At 41.1% G+C, this 16,749-nt stretch overlaps 1 protein-coding gene across 2 annotated transcripts in view; it reads left to right on the top strand.

Moving 5' to 3' along the window:
- Window positions 1–16,749, top strand: part of LOC135902637 (centrosome-associated protein 350-like) — a 262,164-nt gene that overhangs the window by 121,517 nt on the left and 123,898 nt on the right. For both annotated transcript variants that reach the window (XM_065432834.1, XM_065432833.1), the window contains 2 exons: window positions 5,584–5,773; window positions 13,063–13,182. In XM_065432834.1, coding sequence (XP_065288906.1) covers window positions 5,584–5,773; window positions 13,063–13,182 — 310 coding nt within the window. The remainder of the gene's footprint in view (window positions 1–5,583; window positions 5,774–13,062; window positions 13,183–16,749) is intronic.

The following is a 16,749-nucleotide window of genomic DNA, read 5'->3' as shown; positions in this document are numbered from 1 at the left end:
TTTGACCATAACTGGCCCTTGCGCCATAAAACACTACACATCATCATCATCAAACTTTTATACCATTTTTCTGTGATGTTGAATGCACCCAACATCATCGAGATTTGTGCCAGAAAGGTTGTCGTCTAAATTGTTGCAAAAATATCTTTTGTAACATCATCATTGAGCTTTCTTCTTTCAGCTCCATGTGTATGAAGGCCTGGGATAATGAGAAATTTCGATCATGTCAGGATGAAGGATGCTGCATCTCGCTTGGCAATTTCAGATTTTGCATAAAAAATCATGGCTATTTACTTCCTTGCTCGGAGTGATTTCGCAGGGTGCCTCTGCTAAAAAATATTTTCCTGTCATATGACATGCTTTCAAAGTTTGCTCATCTACACAAAACATGCTGCTGCAGTCAGTAAACTAAATAAACTATAAATTTTCTTAAATAACATGGTAAACATATGAAAAATTCAGTTTTGGTTCACTTTCATTCACGATTTTCACAAGGAGGGACATCTCATAAAAATATGGCACAAAGTGCATTAGATAGGCCTGCTTATGGGCATGTGATTTCCATCAACTTTTGATTTTTGTTTTGAGCAAAACATGAATTTTTGAATTTGGCCCCTGCACTACGCTCGGTACAGTTCCGTGCTACCACTTCACCACAAAGCGCAGTGGCTGTCTTACTTAAGACAGTCGGTGCACATGCTTTGGTGCTTTGGTAGTGTAACGTGACCTTTCTCATGACACGAGGGCCCGAATGTGTTGCCCAGTTTTATGAACTATCGTAAGATTTCTCTTTGTACTGTCTTTTTGTAGTACTACCCAGAGTGTGCAATGAGCCGAGACGTCGAGCGAGAGCTCTGAGTTCACTTCTTTTATGGCGTCTTGTCTTTTTTTCGTACACTCGTTTTCATACTCCTGCCTTAGAAAATTCAAAACACACGTCTGAACATGCGCACACAAGAAGATGGTACGTGGGGCATATTCATCTCAAATAGAGGAGTAGAAGACTGCGCAGGCTACCCTTCCTGTATGCAGCTGTAATTAAAAGCTTAATTACAAGATGCACTTATCAGAAAGCAAGTACCTTTCCTTTTGCAGTAAGCCGCATCAGAGTTCTGCTAACAGCTAATGAACAATGAAACTACGTACTTTCTCTCTCAGAATAGGGCAGCGCCCAAGACAGGCTTCCGATAGACGTCTATTTCTGCTCAGTGCTGTGATGGCAACTATGAGAAGTATGATAGTCACTGCAACTTGAGTTAACTTAACATGATGCTTTCTGGCGCAAAAACTAAAAAAAAAAAGAGAAAATCTAGAGAAGCAAAAGGAAAAAAAAGACGAGTGCTACAATTACAACTGTTTATTTCGAAAACAGTGCGTCCTATATATACACAATACATAAACATGTGCAAACCCATAAAACACCAAAGAACACCAGTCAGCCGAAAGCTTTGTTATCACTTTTTTTTTTAAATGCTTAGCAATCTCAATTCTGAATCATAAAGCGTAACAGCCTAGGATCCCGACATTAGAAAACAGTGGTTCACTGTCGGGACAAGACCTGTGAACCACTGCCTTCTTTCTGCCTCTCTCTGCTTTCTTTTTTTTTGAGTTTTTGCGCTAAAAAACATCATGTTAAGTAAACACCAGCTCGCCCAAGAAGCCATCCTCATGCAACTTGAGTGTCACATGCACTTACGCTCAATGGGAAGAATCATGTATGACCCGGCTCTGTGGCGCAAATTTTTTAGCGCAATAACAGGCATGTTCTTCGCGCTCAAGTGCTGGGACTAACATTGTACTCGGTGAAGAAAGAATATAGAGTGTCTATGTAAAAACATTGCTTTGGAAAAACTGGCTTGAAATAAACTTTTTATTTGCAAATGAAATTAGAATTTTCAAGTCTGTAGCAAAGTTATAGTTAGATATGGTTAAATAAAATCACAAATTTTGCAGCACCGTGGTAGTGTGAAATCAAGAGTTTGACGAAATCTCGTGTGGCTGGGAAGTAATAACATAATAGGAAGAAAAACAGAACGCCGACCAAAATGGGATTGTCTAATAGTTCTCGAACGTTTCAACTTCCACTCTGTTCACGGAGCTGAGAGGCATAAAACCTTCAGTTTAAATCTCCATCAACAATCGCTTAAGCCATTTTGCATATGTTGGCGGGAGATTGCCATTGTTTCGATTAAGCGTGTATGTGCTGTTGTTTGGACAGTCGGGGATTCCAGATACTGTCGCTTCGTCCAGTTCTTTTCTTGGGCGATGACTGCAGCTTGGCTCCATTTGAAATCGTGTTTCTTGGAATCTGCGTGTTCAGCGAGTGCACTGGAAGTGACTTTTTTTTCTTTTTCACATCGTTCATGTGCTCCTTTAAGCACCACTCAAAATTGCCACTTACACCAATGCAGACATAATTGCAGTCCGCGCACGGTTATCTTACATACAACACCAGGGAACCTTTCTTTTCTTAGTTTGTTCTTGATGTCTACAAGCACATGATGTAATTTGCGGCTGGGAACATGGGCGACTTGCATGTTATATTTATGTAGGACATGTGCCAAAGCTTAGCTGATTCTGGGAACATACGGAATGGCGGCACGACATTGGCCGTAGGCATTGCGTAGTTCCCTAGGGTGCGAGGCTCTTTTTTTCCAAAGAAGTAATATAGCTTTTTGGGCAGCTGCACGCGCCGAGCTCGTGCTGAATTCAGGCCTAATCGGAATCTAAGTCTTCTGGCTTACTACAAATCCTTTGGGCTCTCTGTATTAATGAGACTACCACAGACCGCTTTTGGCACTCAGGGCTTACAGAAGTGAAATGAAGATACCACCCTGTGTGTGTCCTTCCTTTAAACAATGCTTCCGTGTGGAAGCCGAAACATTTAAGAATTTTTAGAACACCCCATTTTGGTCGGCGTTCTATTTTTCTTCCCTTTATACTGTAGTAGTGTGTTCATTCAATGCAGGACACAGTTCTTAAGAAAAAATTGGAGAGGCCATCATCTTGTACTGCACATTAGCATAGGCAAACAGTGATCACGATCCTGAAGCTGTCTTGACAATGACTTGGAGTTGGTTAAACTCACTCACAGGCGTTCAGCTAACTGTTTATACACACCATTTCATCCCATTTCGGTCACAGCCGCACGCTGAAAACTCCTGGCACAGCTTTGCCACTTTGTACTCATTTACCCTGGATAAACACTGCATGTGTAGCAAAAGTTTCTTGATAATGCACTCTTGGAATCCATTTTCAAACTTCTCAGGCAGGCGTGTGTATAGTAAAATAAAAAAAGATAAAAAAGAGGGGGATGGGGGGACGTGACAAAAGAACTCTCGAGAGTTCTCATCTTGCGCACTCGGAAAGTACGACAAAAAGACAGCACAAAGAGAAATTTTATAATAGTTTATGGGACAAGGCAATACACTCGAGCCCTCATGTACAGAAAAAGGTCACGTTACAATGCCAAACTGTGCGTACTTACTGTCTGAAGCAAGACAGCCACTGCGCTTTGCAGTGAAGTGGCAGCATGAAACTGTGCCGAGCATAACGCATGGGCCAAATTCAAAAATGTATATCTTGCTTAAAACAAAAATAAAAATGAGTTGATGATGGAGATCGAATTTCAATAAGCAGGCCTATCTAATGCATTTTGCATCAAATTTTTACGAGGAGTATCTCATCGTGAAAAACCAAAATTATTTGTATGTTTAGCATGTTATTTCCGAAAATTTCTACAATGTATCAGCGCTTAAATAATTTTAGTGGGCCCTGGATCAGGGCCCACTAAAGCTTTGGGCAATCCATTAAAATAATTACAATAAACCATTTCATCATAGTTTCACCAGGAAAAAATTGTCAATTTGGTATATTTTTTGTCAGAATTCAGGGCTCCTAAGGGAATTTTGCTAACCAATGTTGCCAACAAGGATCATTGCAAATTGAAGATAAATCCTTGTAGGATCAATAGGTCTACAAAGTATTAGGTGCTAAAATAATTTTTGATATTAATTTCTTTTGAAGAAGTATGCTTCCCATACTTGAGGAAACTTTGAAAGCATGTCACATGAGAAGAAAATTTTTTTCTGCAAGAATATCCTGGGGAATCACTCTGAGCAATGTAGTAAATAGCCATGATTTTTTAAAATCAAAATGTGTGTCACAGCTATGTTACTCAACCATCTCACGATATGGAATGACCCTTAGTGAAGGCAGTTTTGAGGTGCTGTCACCCACAAATGTAGATGCCAACTTTCAGTGTTGCCTACAATAGTGTTACATTTGTGACACAAATACAAATGATTACTTTGCATTCACTGAACATTATTTTCATAATTCTTATATGCAAGCATTTTTCTAGGCATTTTTCGTTGTGAGAGAGACCTTCACAAAAAGAAGAGGCACGTAATGCTCACTGTTTAGGACGTAGCAATCTCCATTTTCCTGCACTTTTTCAATAACATCTTGCACCTTCATGAAGATGTCACTTCTCCATTTGATAATCCCAAGTGGCGTTATCTAGTCTCTTCCAAACTGTTTTTTTTTTCATTGCATTTTTTAAAATAACATGCAGTTGTAGTTGGTGTCTGCAAATCTGGACTTGAACTCGAACTTGCCGTGACCCTTGAGATTTCAGATTCTTTGAGAGGAGGCAAATCTAGCTGAACCTGACAATGAAATGGTTAGGAAGGCTCTTTACGCTCTTTACAGTCGGCGCCAGCTACTCTCTGATTGGTGATCAGGTCACGTGATGCACCGCCCTTTCGTCTGTTGTGCAGATTGGCCTTACGATAACCCAATAGCTGCAAAGTTGGTTTAGCTCTTCTGTATTTTGGTGAAAAAGTGCCCAGAAAAAATTTCTATGCAATAAATAAAAGATTGCTACGAAACACAGGTCCGCTGTTGTACTGAGAACCTAATTGGTATTCAGTACACCAGAATGTTACTAATTCATTAGTTTCAGAGGGGAAAAAAAAAGCACTTCATTGTATTCAACAGTTCTATTGATAAAAAAAAAAAATTGCAGACCTTCATATTCTAGGACTGAGCTGTAATCAGTGCTGGTGTTCTATTTTAGTGTTCCTGTTAATAGGAGTAGACCGTGCTGTATACTTGATTTTTATGAACCTTAGTTAGTGATAGCTTGCAACTTTCTTGTTATGCAATGCAAGGAGACTCTTGCACAATGCGCAGCACTGTATTTTCTTGCCCAAAATTATTGAGCTTTAAATTCTGTGAAATTTTTTCTGCTATTCGATATTCAATTTTATGTTTGATTCAATATTCGATTTGAAATCTACTATTCGGTATTCACACACCCCTAGTTTTAACTTGCAAAAGGTACATTATAAAGGTTGTGAATTATATTGAGGCACACAATTGTTCAGAAATCCTTGCTAAATGCTAGCTAGAGTTCATCTTGTTGCTTGATATGTTTGGCCACTCCAGATGCTGCTACCTTATGTACCAACTCTTCCATATCCTGAAGAGTAGAGACAGGTTGCAACTGATGTTTTTGACATTGACTGCTCATATTTTATAATGTGCTTAACTAGTGAAGGATAATTTTGTTGGTTCCAGAAATATGAAAAGCATGGGGTGAATGCACTGAGCTGCATTTTTGAAGAGTCTGCACTAGCACAGAGGGAGTCTAGTCCAAGAGGTAGCACTACCAGCACAGAGCTGTCGGCACCTGATGAAGAGCCTTCGCACCACCTCATGCCCGACCCAAATACCATTGCCAGAGCCTGGAAAAACAAATTTGCAAAAGGTAAGTGTACTTAATGGTTTCACGATATAGAATGGTAGACTAGAAGAAAACATATTGAGAGCTCAGAACAAAAAATATATATACAAAAAGTGAAAAAAGTCACTGGCCAAGTCAAAGTTATTTAATGTTTCGGGACCTATATGTCTTCCTTGTTTGTAGTGCAGTGGACATAGTGCCATTGTCGGTTTATTTGCATAGCACATGATGTAGTAAGCAGAGCTAAACTTTGGCCATGGTACTATGCACCTGGTTGATAGTGTTGCGTACCACCTGCACAGATCAGCAAAATAAACGGGACTCACTTCGACTCAATCATAAAATTAATTTTTTGCTTATGTCTCAATTGGACTCGCTCACTGAAGCTCTTCTCACCTGGGTTCATGTGAACTCTGATTCACCAAAATTCATTCAGCTGAGCTCACTCACACTCACGAGTCGGTCTGAGTCTGAATGAGTAGATTCATAAGTGCGTCTGTATCACGCATGTGATTCCATGTTTTCTTGAGTTCGCAAGACTAAATTTGAAACTAAATCTAGGTGACTACAATGAATCTGGGTCTGTATATACACGAGTTCTGTCCATTAAATTCAGTAAGCATGAGTGAGGACACATGTACAAAGGCCTTGTGTCCTTTGTATCAGTGTTTGAAAATGCAAGCTGTAAGGTGGTCAGTTCCATAGCCATGTTCTTATGAAGTGTAGTTTAGCAACTAGACTGGTTTTTATTCTGTGTGCTCCCTACACCTATGTTGTGGAAGTATTTCCAAGTGAACATTTTCTCCAGCAGGCGCTATTCATGCTTTCACTTGTGTATCCTTTGTGCTGATGCGAAAAGGCAGGAAAACAAAACTAATGAATGTGCTCGCTGCCTATGCGAGTGCCAACTGTCCCCTCCCTCATACATATGCATACATATGCACACATACCCAAGTATACTATCGCCAAATACCTCACGCCTACCAGATTATTGTTTGTAATTGGCAATGTTTGCTTTTTTGCTCCCACGAACCTATTTGTCATTTAAAGGGCCACTAAAGACAGATATTAAATCAGCGTGGACTGTTCAAATACTATTACACAAACCTTGCAGCGCTTGTTTCATGCTAAGAGAAGGCTTAGTTTAAGAGAAAATCATTTCTGAACGGTCCGCATACTTCTAGTGCAATTCAAACCACCCGCCCTCAAGCAGTGAGTCGTGACGTTGCATATGCCATCACCGCCCTTTACTGCTGTCAGTGAGTAAAAAAGTGCAATGACAAAGGGTGCTATGGTTTTTTGCAAAGAACTCAAATGCTTGGATAAACCGAGTCGTGGAGTTGGATTCGCCGCTGCAGCTGCTCTTGGCCAAGTGGCGTCGACTGTTCAGGCATCCCGAAACATCACATGGACGTGGCATGCTCTGCTACTTGCAGTTTGTGCAATTTTCGCGAGCCTGCAAAACCAGTGCAGCACTATGTGATAATGAAACTACTGCAACGCGAACCTTTTGACCACCCACATCATTGTCAAACGTTGCATCAATGAGGTCTTTATTGTATAAATCGAATAAAACTGGTCAAGTAGCATTTTTTCTATCTTATATTGCAATGCAATAATCTTTTTATTCTCAGTGGTTGAGTACTAGCCACAGAATTGCAATGGGGAGTGCCTATGTCATCGGGCCAGTAGCCTCAATTTCTCGATTACTAAAGCACTGTTCATGATAATATTGATGTCTTAGACATTCTTGAGCATTAATCTATATCTTTAGCCTGACTTAAAATTTGCCTTCGGTGTCCGTTTAAAGGGTGTCGAACCGAAAAAAAGTACCTGTTTAGTTCTTGTTACACATACTCCAACTTACTTCTGGGTCAAGTCTGCATGAGTAGACCCATGAATGAGTTTGCCGACCTATGGTAACTTGTATTAGTAGTGATTCAAGCAGCAGTTTTATTACCAAATTTTTGTCTTTTATGATAATTGAAACATTGTCCCACTTGATGACAAGATTGCCCTTTTGCATGTACTCTGCAAGTGCATTAGACACATAACGACCATTTTTGACATCACCTTTGTTTTCTTTAAATAATTGTGCGAAATTTACAGTTTTTGCAAATATAAAACAAGTTGTAGTGCTTGCAGGGTATAATGTAAACAACTCCCAAGAAATTGTTGTCTGCTAGGCAGTCCCTTACATTTGCAATGTTACGGAGCTTGTTAGATTGCATGTGTGCAACACAGAAGTCGTACATTGAAAAAAAAAAACAAAGAACGTTAGACAGTGTTTCATTTATGGAGGGAACATATGGAATCTGCTTGAACCTTTTTGGTACAGCTGGATTCACATGATGGGATGAATAGCTAAATCAGACCGCATACGAGTGTGATTTGTCTGAGCTTCAACGAATTCCGCTGCTAAGCTCTTCCACGCTGTTCACATTCTGTTCACAATGTTCGGTGGCTTGATTAAGTGGCACTGTGCCACATCATGCTTGTCCTTGGACTGAATCAGCGATTCGTTCCTTCGTGTGAATCCAGCTTAAACACTAGTCCTTTAGTTTAAGATCTAGCGCATGCGTTTCAATCTTGGTGATAAAAGAAGCTGAGCAAATGTTTACAGATAGTTCTCAGCTAATGAGCTGCAGCTCTTCTTGTCTCGCTTTTTAATTGTAGCATGTGTGCATCGCATGGGCTACAAGAGACAACACAGCAGATGTTTTGTGCACAACTGGGTTATAGGCCACATAGTCACGATTGCGACTCATATGAGTTTTCTTCTGGTGAACAGAACAGGACAAACTGCTGTCAGAACGGTACGTAAGCACATCGAGAAAGGGCATTTTCCCCATAATCTTCTAGTTTACTGGCAAACTGTAAGGGTCGTCACATGTACAAATGCAGTCATGTGGTAAACTGGGACATGTCAAATATTGCAAAAGAAAAGAATGTGACAAGTTGCTTCTGCTCAGATCACTACTAATGCAGGTGATACCTAAATTTATCAACTGGATGAATGGTACCATGCCACAGGTTTATCTTTGCTCACTATGTCATGTGCTATGCATATAAACTGACCACAACGTTATGCCCACTGCATTGCGAACAAACCTGTATGAGTCCTGAAACAGAATAGTAATCTTGATTTGGTCAGTGACCTTAATTTTTCCATTTTTTGTAACATGCTACCTGACCAGACCAGCTTTTGTCGAAGCCATGGAGTATGTCTACTACTAAAAGGCATCTCCTCGAGAATCTGTTTCAATGAAAAGCTTTTGCATGCATCTTGTGTGAATGAAGTTATTGGCAATCAGATTCTGCCATTGCCACACCCTGCAGAGCCTTCCCCTCCTTTTTATTATCAAACTGCTCTTGAAGCTGGTCCAGCATGCCCACGGGAAATGATGCCTGCCGTGCTATGCCAATCATGGCATGGCATTTTGTACCAGCTGTGGGGCTTCAGGCTAATGTGTCCGGTACCGGTTAGTCAAGGTCTAAGGTGACATGTAGCTCATCCACACTTCACAACAAATGCACAACTCCACGCAAAAGGGTGACGACTGACCTTGTCATTGCCAGGCAGGAGCCACCAGTCTGTGAGTGCAAAAATAATTTTTTAGCCCAACTGCATCACGATTTACAAAAAAAGGGGGGACAGAAAGAAGGAAAAAAGAAAAAAAGTGCACCTAGCTACCTATACGATTAAAGGCACTATGAAAAGTTAGGACATGCAACAGAACTAGAATTCTACTTCCACAAAAATGCAACAGAACACAGAAAAGAAAAATGTGCAAATTAGCTTTCACACATTATAAAAGGAAATGTTGTTGAGTTATTACTATTCTATAAAACAAAGCAAAAGTCTGGACATTTGGCCATCCCAACTGGGTGAAGTCGGGACACAGGATATCTGGTAAACAGTAAGGACTGTCCTGCTAAGTTCGGGACAGTTGGCAACTCTATCCTCAAGCAGTATTTGTACGTGCAGTGCACGGCATAATGTGAGCCACCCGCGCAAGCCGCAGACTCCAAATGGTGCTGGCACCAGTGGCTCTGAGGAATGTAGCCTATCCAAAATAATGCTGGGATGGTGTGGCCCCTGCGATTGCATTGGCAAATGGCCCCAGTCGTACTTGAACCGGTGTTGGAGGTCCAAGGGGGTCATCACAAAGCATGACCATGAGATTGTGCTGTGAAACTCTGCATCACTCCACCTGATATGCTATAGTATCAGTACGGTGGAATCATTTTCCACTACCAGATTGTGCGATCGCATTGTCAGTCATAGGATTTTTCTGCATTTGCTTTTGCTGGGGAGGCACTACTTAGTCATGGTTTCAAAAAAATTCCATCCATCAGTCTCTATGTTCTAAAGTGTGGAAGTGCACTCACACAATAATAACTTAAGGATATCCAGGAGCTGAAAGAAATAACAGGCAGCATTTTGTACAAAACTGAAGACTTCCTGCTGTAAGTACAGGAGTAACACTAGGCTCAGATATTCATGGTATTATTGTCTAGTGACAAAAGCATGTTTATTTTATATGTTCGGTAAGCTCAACAGAATGGTAGGGCTCTTTCAATTTGCTTCAGGAAATTATGGCTGGAGCTTATATGTTCTTATGCCTTTATCACGGAATTCTAAGTAAGAGTGCATTTGGTAATTGTTTTTGTGCCGACCTTGCATGTCGGCATGAGCCTCAACAAGAGTAGCTTTTGAGCCCTTAAACATGCTTCTATTTGCCTAATGGAGTCTGCTACTAGGAAGAGGTGCCTTAGAAACCCAGTTTCTTTACTAAAACTAGGATTATGCACAGTTTGGGTACAAAGTTTGAAATGCTGTGGAGACCATTCATGACAATGCCTCCAGCAGAAGTGCGAACTTCTACAGACTCTCACAAGTACCAGAAAACAAAAATAAGTTTGAAATTGAAGGAGTAGCTTTTAAACTAAACACTGGATGGTGTCATTTGTTGAAAGGCTGCCAAGTCAATATTTGGCAAGACTTAGAACCATTAACCACATTGATATACAAAGCAATGGACATTGGCTCACAGAGATCACACGAATGTGGTACTTTTGGGCAGCATGTACTTATTCTTCTGTAGAAATCGAACTCACAGCAAAAACAGCATTGTTTTCTCCTGCACTGCACTTTGGTGCATTTTGTTTACTCTATCAATACACAGGATGGCTTTCTATACAAATTTTTTATAAGAAAGCAATGAGCGTAGTGAACGTGGCTTTTTTTTCTTTTTCTTGCAGAATAGTTTCTAGGCAAGGTGGACATACTTTTCTGCTAATAATGTGAGTTTCAGAAGACTAATTAACAAATTGGTAACAATATTTTTTATTAGAGCTTTGGGGGCAGTTGTTTATATTGCAAATTTGGGGGGAATGAGCGAAACGAGAACAAGGTGAAAGGAGGAGCCAACGTTTCGACAAGTGGACTTGTCTTCTTCAAGGCAACATATCCTTTCTTTGCCACAGTATGGCAAGTAAAGCATATGTCTCCATGAAGAAGACAAGTCCACTTGTCAAAACATTGGCTCCTGCTTTCACCTTGTTCTCGTTTTGCTTATCGTCTTGAATTTCCATCTCCCGCCTTCCCCATGATTACCCTAAATTTGGGGGCAGTCATATTTCAATGCACCTGCATTTTTTTTAATCTTGAAGATTGAACCTAATTCAAGATAATCACCGTAAAATTTCAACGCTCATTCCAGGTGAAATTGAAAGCGAGCACACCCCACTGCTATGGTAGATAAAAACACCTTATGACGAAGTGTGTGAGTGATGGAATGCTGCAGCAAATACTGGCATGGCACGTCGCAGCAGATGCTTGCTGGGCAAAATGTGCCTTGTCAGTAATTGTTGTGACTGGGTATGACGTTTAGTTTCAAACTTTGTCGCACATTTCATCACAAGGCATTTCCGTCTGATATGATGGCAGAACAGCCTTTTCTGCGCTCCCAGCGCACTTAGTTTTGGTATTGCCTAGAATTAGCGTTGTAATTCATTGAATATCTCCAATTAGGTAAGATTTTCAAGATATAAAAAAAGCACCCGCCGTGGTGGTTTAGCGGCTACAGTGTTTCACTGCTATGCATCAGGTTGCGGGATCAAATCCTGGCCTTGACGGCTGCATTTCAGAGGGGGTGAAATGCAAAAACACCCGTGTCCCATGCATTGAGGGTAGACTAAAAATCGTGTGGTGGTCAAAATTAAGCCAGAGTCCCTTACTACGGCGTGCCTGATAATCAAATTATGGTTTTGGCACAGAAAACCCCAGAATTCAATTCGAGATCTAAAAAAATATAAGGGTGCATTAAAATGAAACTGCCATCAAATCTGCCATATGAACGACTGCCCCAGACAGACAGACAGACAGACAGACAAAGAACGACTGCCCCAAGGTTCTGATAAAAAGTTAATCAACATATTTCCATTAGCTTTCTGAAACTCTCCCCATTGATGGCAGAGTATGTCCACCTTGTCTGGGAACTCCTCTGCAAGAATGCCACTTGGCTACGCTCGTAGCATTTTTATAAAAAATGTGCATGGTTTTGAAAAGCACTGGGGTACTGGATTGCCAGGAGCTAAGTGTAAACGAACAGATTTTATACCCCTGTCACACGAGCATACTTAAGTGCACTTTGAGTGAGTGCACTTCACCGCTAATTTCATTTGCAGGCTGGCATACGGGAACGCTTAGTGACTTACTGCAGAGCACACTTGTCGGTGAGTGTGTTCGGCAAACACACTTCACTTTGGTGAAGTGTGTAACCTCATTAGCAGTGAGTAAAATATAAGTAATATTGAAAGCAGAGTCAGGAGTAATTTTTAATAACATTTTTTAAGTATTGCTAACATTACAAGATAACAAATTGTGCCACAGCAAAAAAAAAAAAAACCACACACACAACTGCAATAAACTACTCTCGCTCTCGGGCTGTTCACAAATACATGCTTTGCCTTCTGACTCCTGATCTCCATCGCTACCAATTTGAAAGAACACTTTTCTTTCTCATGTAGCAGCACTCTAAAGTACACTTGCTCAAAGCGCACTTCAGTTTGCCTGTGTGACAGGGGTATTAAGATGGGATGTGAGCTTGAATTGAGATTAGGTCATACTATGTATGTTGCTGCTGCTACTACTTCAGCAGTTATGATTGCCACAACTGTTACTCTTGTAATACACCTATCTTTGAGCTTTAGTTTTTGTCAATAAGAGCTGAAAATTGGAGTTTCAGAAAGATGTTGAAACTCGCATCACATGTATTTGTTTCCTTTCAACATGTGTGGTGGTGCAGCATTTCTTACCAGCACACGACTAGGAGACGAGCTTTCCCTGCCAAGCATCAACCTAAGTACAGTGGCCACTTCAGGTGCTCTCACTCCAGGAAAAGTGTTGGCTCACCAGACTCAGTCAGGTAAATTATGATTCCTATTAAATAATCATGAATGAGTGCAAGAATTAAAGAATAGGCTGTGAAAAATGAATCCTTGAAGGAAAGCGTTACAGTTTCCTTTAAAATAGCCTGTGTATATATATATATATATATATATATATATATATATATGAAGTGGATGCAGCTTGCTTGTTACAGTCTGTTTCACTTTGCACTGCTTTTGCTGGACTCATTCAGCATTATTGTACTTGCATCACTCTGTGATCCATTGTTCCGCATCTATTGGAATGGCTCACAGGCAACTGCTCCTGAACTAATAATTGTCTTCTCCTATTGAGTAATGCTTACCGTATTTACACATATATAACCTGCATCCTAAAAAAAAAAGGGTCCAAAAATTGGTTGCAAGTTACAATTGTAGACGAAACTTACACCGCATCCGTGCCGTTAGCAACACCCTATTGTCAGCTGTCAGACGCAGCGTCATCGCAATCATGAGAAGGCGGCAGAACACGTTTTCTTGTGGATTCATTTTGTAAGTGATTACGATCACTTTCGTAGATACTACTATCACATACGTGAGATTTCGTGCGACTCGGCACCAGATGCGCTGGTATATATGGCAACCAGCGTTTCTGGTGCTGTGCAAAGCTGGCTATCTGCACAGAGAGCGAGCAACACTCTCGGCTGCATATTTTGACAAGTGTGATGCAGAGTCATGTAAAAATTTGTGACAGTAGTATAGTATCTCTAAAAGGGATTGCTCGAAAATACCGCTAGTCAATTCCCTGAGAAATCAAAACGGGGTATTTGACATTTTTCATTTTTCTGATAATTATGTACATTATGCATACGTGACTGAATAGTGCTGAACTGCTACTTGTTTTTGAAGAAAGCTATTAGCAAATGGGCAAAAAATCATCAAAGGTCATGGGACGACAACAATATTGCGAAATGTGCTTTTTCCTAAATTCGCGACGATGCTTAAAACCACGCAAGTATAGTATAGCAAATATCTTTACTGCCAGTGCAAATAGAAGTAAAGGGAAAGTAGCTCACGGCATTTTGTGGATTTGAGAACAATAACTTCTTTTTTAATTCTCAAAAATGCAATATTGTTCAAACATGATCATTGGGACTCTGTTCCTGCTTCTCTGTACATCCCACCCGCCATGGTTGCTCAGTGGCTATGGTGTTGTGCTGCTGAGCACGAGGTCGCGGGATCAAATCCCGGCCACGGCGGCCGCATTTCGAAGGGGGCGAAATGCGAAAACACCCGTGTGCTTAGATTTAGGTGCACGTTAAAGAACCCCAGGTGGTCGAAATTTCCGGAGTCCTCCACTACGGCGTGCCTCGTAATCAGAAAGTGGTTTTGGCACGTAAAACCCCATAATTCAATGCTCTGTACATCCCAGCTTGTTGAGATTTACAGCAGAGATAGGCCTTTAGGTGGATGCTGAACCTATGCATTTTTATTCTGCTAATTATTAAAGTAATTTTTTAACTCGCACATCAAAAAATTTTTTTTAAAAATGTCACAATATTGAAAAATGTCTATAATCCTACCCCCCCTCTAAATTTCATTCAAAGTCACCCAAATTGTTCTCCGAGGACTGCAAAATATTATGAAAAAACATGTTGCATTATTTTTATCGAAACAAAGTTATAAATGTTTGAATGCAGTAGAAGCTTGTTAATTCGAATTCTGCGGCGATGCTACAAAAGCCTTAATTATATAAAATTCGAAATAACGAAAAAAATCGCTCGGTTAGGGCGTGTATATAGTCCGACGCAGTACTCGCGCGCACACGCATGCTACGTCATGTTGGTGAGAACAACATCTATATTTAGAAGCACTGGTGCAGCCAACGTAACCGGACGCGGTCAATGCGATCCGACGTGCCCGACATCGAGATGGCTCTTGCTCCATCCGTGCGTTCGGCGCGCCAACCCACTATGCATGGCGCGGAGAAAAAAAGGTGTCCACGCTGCTTCGTCGACGGCCGCAGACAGCCATTCAAAGCAACGCGCGGGTTGAAGATCGTTCTGCACATGCTTCAAAGAGAGCAGCGCTCCCAGGTATGGCATGCGCATCTAGAGAAGACAGCATTTCAGCTGGAGCAGCGCAAGCGGTGTGGCTTGACTGGCCGCAAGTGATCTGCGCTGAAAATGTAGACGTGCCTTTACCTCACCGACGCTCGCCGCAGAAACAAGAATTGTGCTCTAAAATACACTCATGAAACGCCTCAACCTGCTGCAACGTTGGTCTCTGTTGTACTTTCGTAGCTGTGCCGGCTGCACACTGCTATAGGTGGCGTCCAAACATGTATTGAATAATAGCCATGGATCTTTCTTTTGAATAATAGCCATGAATCTCAAAGGCTGTGCTTTTTTGGTACTTCTAGCACTGATAAACGTCACGGCCGCCATTTTGTAGAGATTACCTGTTGCTGCTTCTCGGCAGAACACCTCATAGAGAAAGAGCATAGCCTCCAAGATGTAAAATGAAAAAGAAAGAAAAAGGAAAAAACACGCAGTGCCACATCCGCATTTTTATCTTGAAGGTCTTGAATGAGGGAGCGAACTGACCTGCAACAAAGGAGTTGGCCGTGCTATGCCATGCCTGGCCTGGTGCAAACGCGTCTCTCTCCAGTCGGGCGTAAACAAAGGGCGGCAGATGGAAAGAGCAAAGCTGCATGGCCTGCACGTTGACACCAGCGTCGCCAACGTGCTCCTGCGCTTAGCACAATTATGCAGAGCTTGAATTATCAGTGGCAGTGCGGATTTCAGTGTGAATTAGCAGGATGCATTACATATTACTTTCAATACATTGCTGGATGGACGGACTGTGGCAGCTACTTCGAATTATCCAAAAGTTCAAATTAATGAATTGTGAATTAACGAACCTTTACTGTAGTGTGTTTCGAGAAAGTAGTCCATAATGCAGAAATGAGCATCTCTTTCAATAAGATAATACAGGGACACACCTCCTACTCTTCTGAGCCTTGCTCAATGGCAGGAATGTGGTACTATTTGCGGTCGGTGGAAAACATTTTCGGAAACAAAATGAACTGTTTGAACAAAATGCACTCGTATAGTTCGTGACCAGTACAGCATTCGATATTCCTCGTCAACAGGCAGCACCCCCAATGGCGGCTTTCCTTTCCTTCATCTGATTGCATGGAAATAAATTAGTGTCTTGAATGCTAACGAATGTATTCACTCAATGCATGTGTTTTGTTCTCACCCTCTTCCAAAATTAAAAAGTCGTTATGAATGGCAAGAATAATTTGTGTTCCCGGACAAGTCTGCGAGAGCGTGGGTTTAGTTCAAACAAAAGTTTTCACTTCGCACCAGATGCGTTAAACCAGAGTTTTAAAAAATTAGATTATGTGAAGTTAGGTGGCAGCAGTTTTGGCCACAGATAAAACACATTTAGAACAAGTTGCGTCTGATCTGCTTAGCCAAATATGCCGTGGATGGATGCCTTGCACATGGGTCATATGAGTTCCCACTCCTTCCTTTTTTCAATACGGAAGCACTCAATCTCGCTTGCAAGTGCATGAATCAGCTGGGTGTTCTTGTGCT

The sequence above is a fragment of the Dermacentor albipictus genome, chromosome 1 (assembly GCF_038994185.2).
Source record: "Dermacentor albipictus isolate Rhodes 1998 colony chromosome 1, USDA_Dalb.pri_finalv2, whole genome shotgun sequence".
NCBI classification, from domain to species: Eukaryota; Metazoa; Arthropoda; class Arachnida; order Ixodida; family Ixodidae; genus Dermacentor; species Dermacentor albipictus.
Note: the sequence above shows the minus strand (reverse complement) of the source record. Positions and strands in the feature narration are given on the sequence as shown.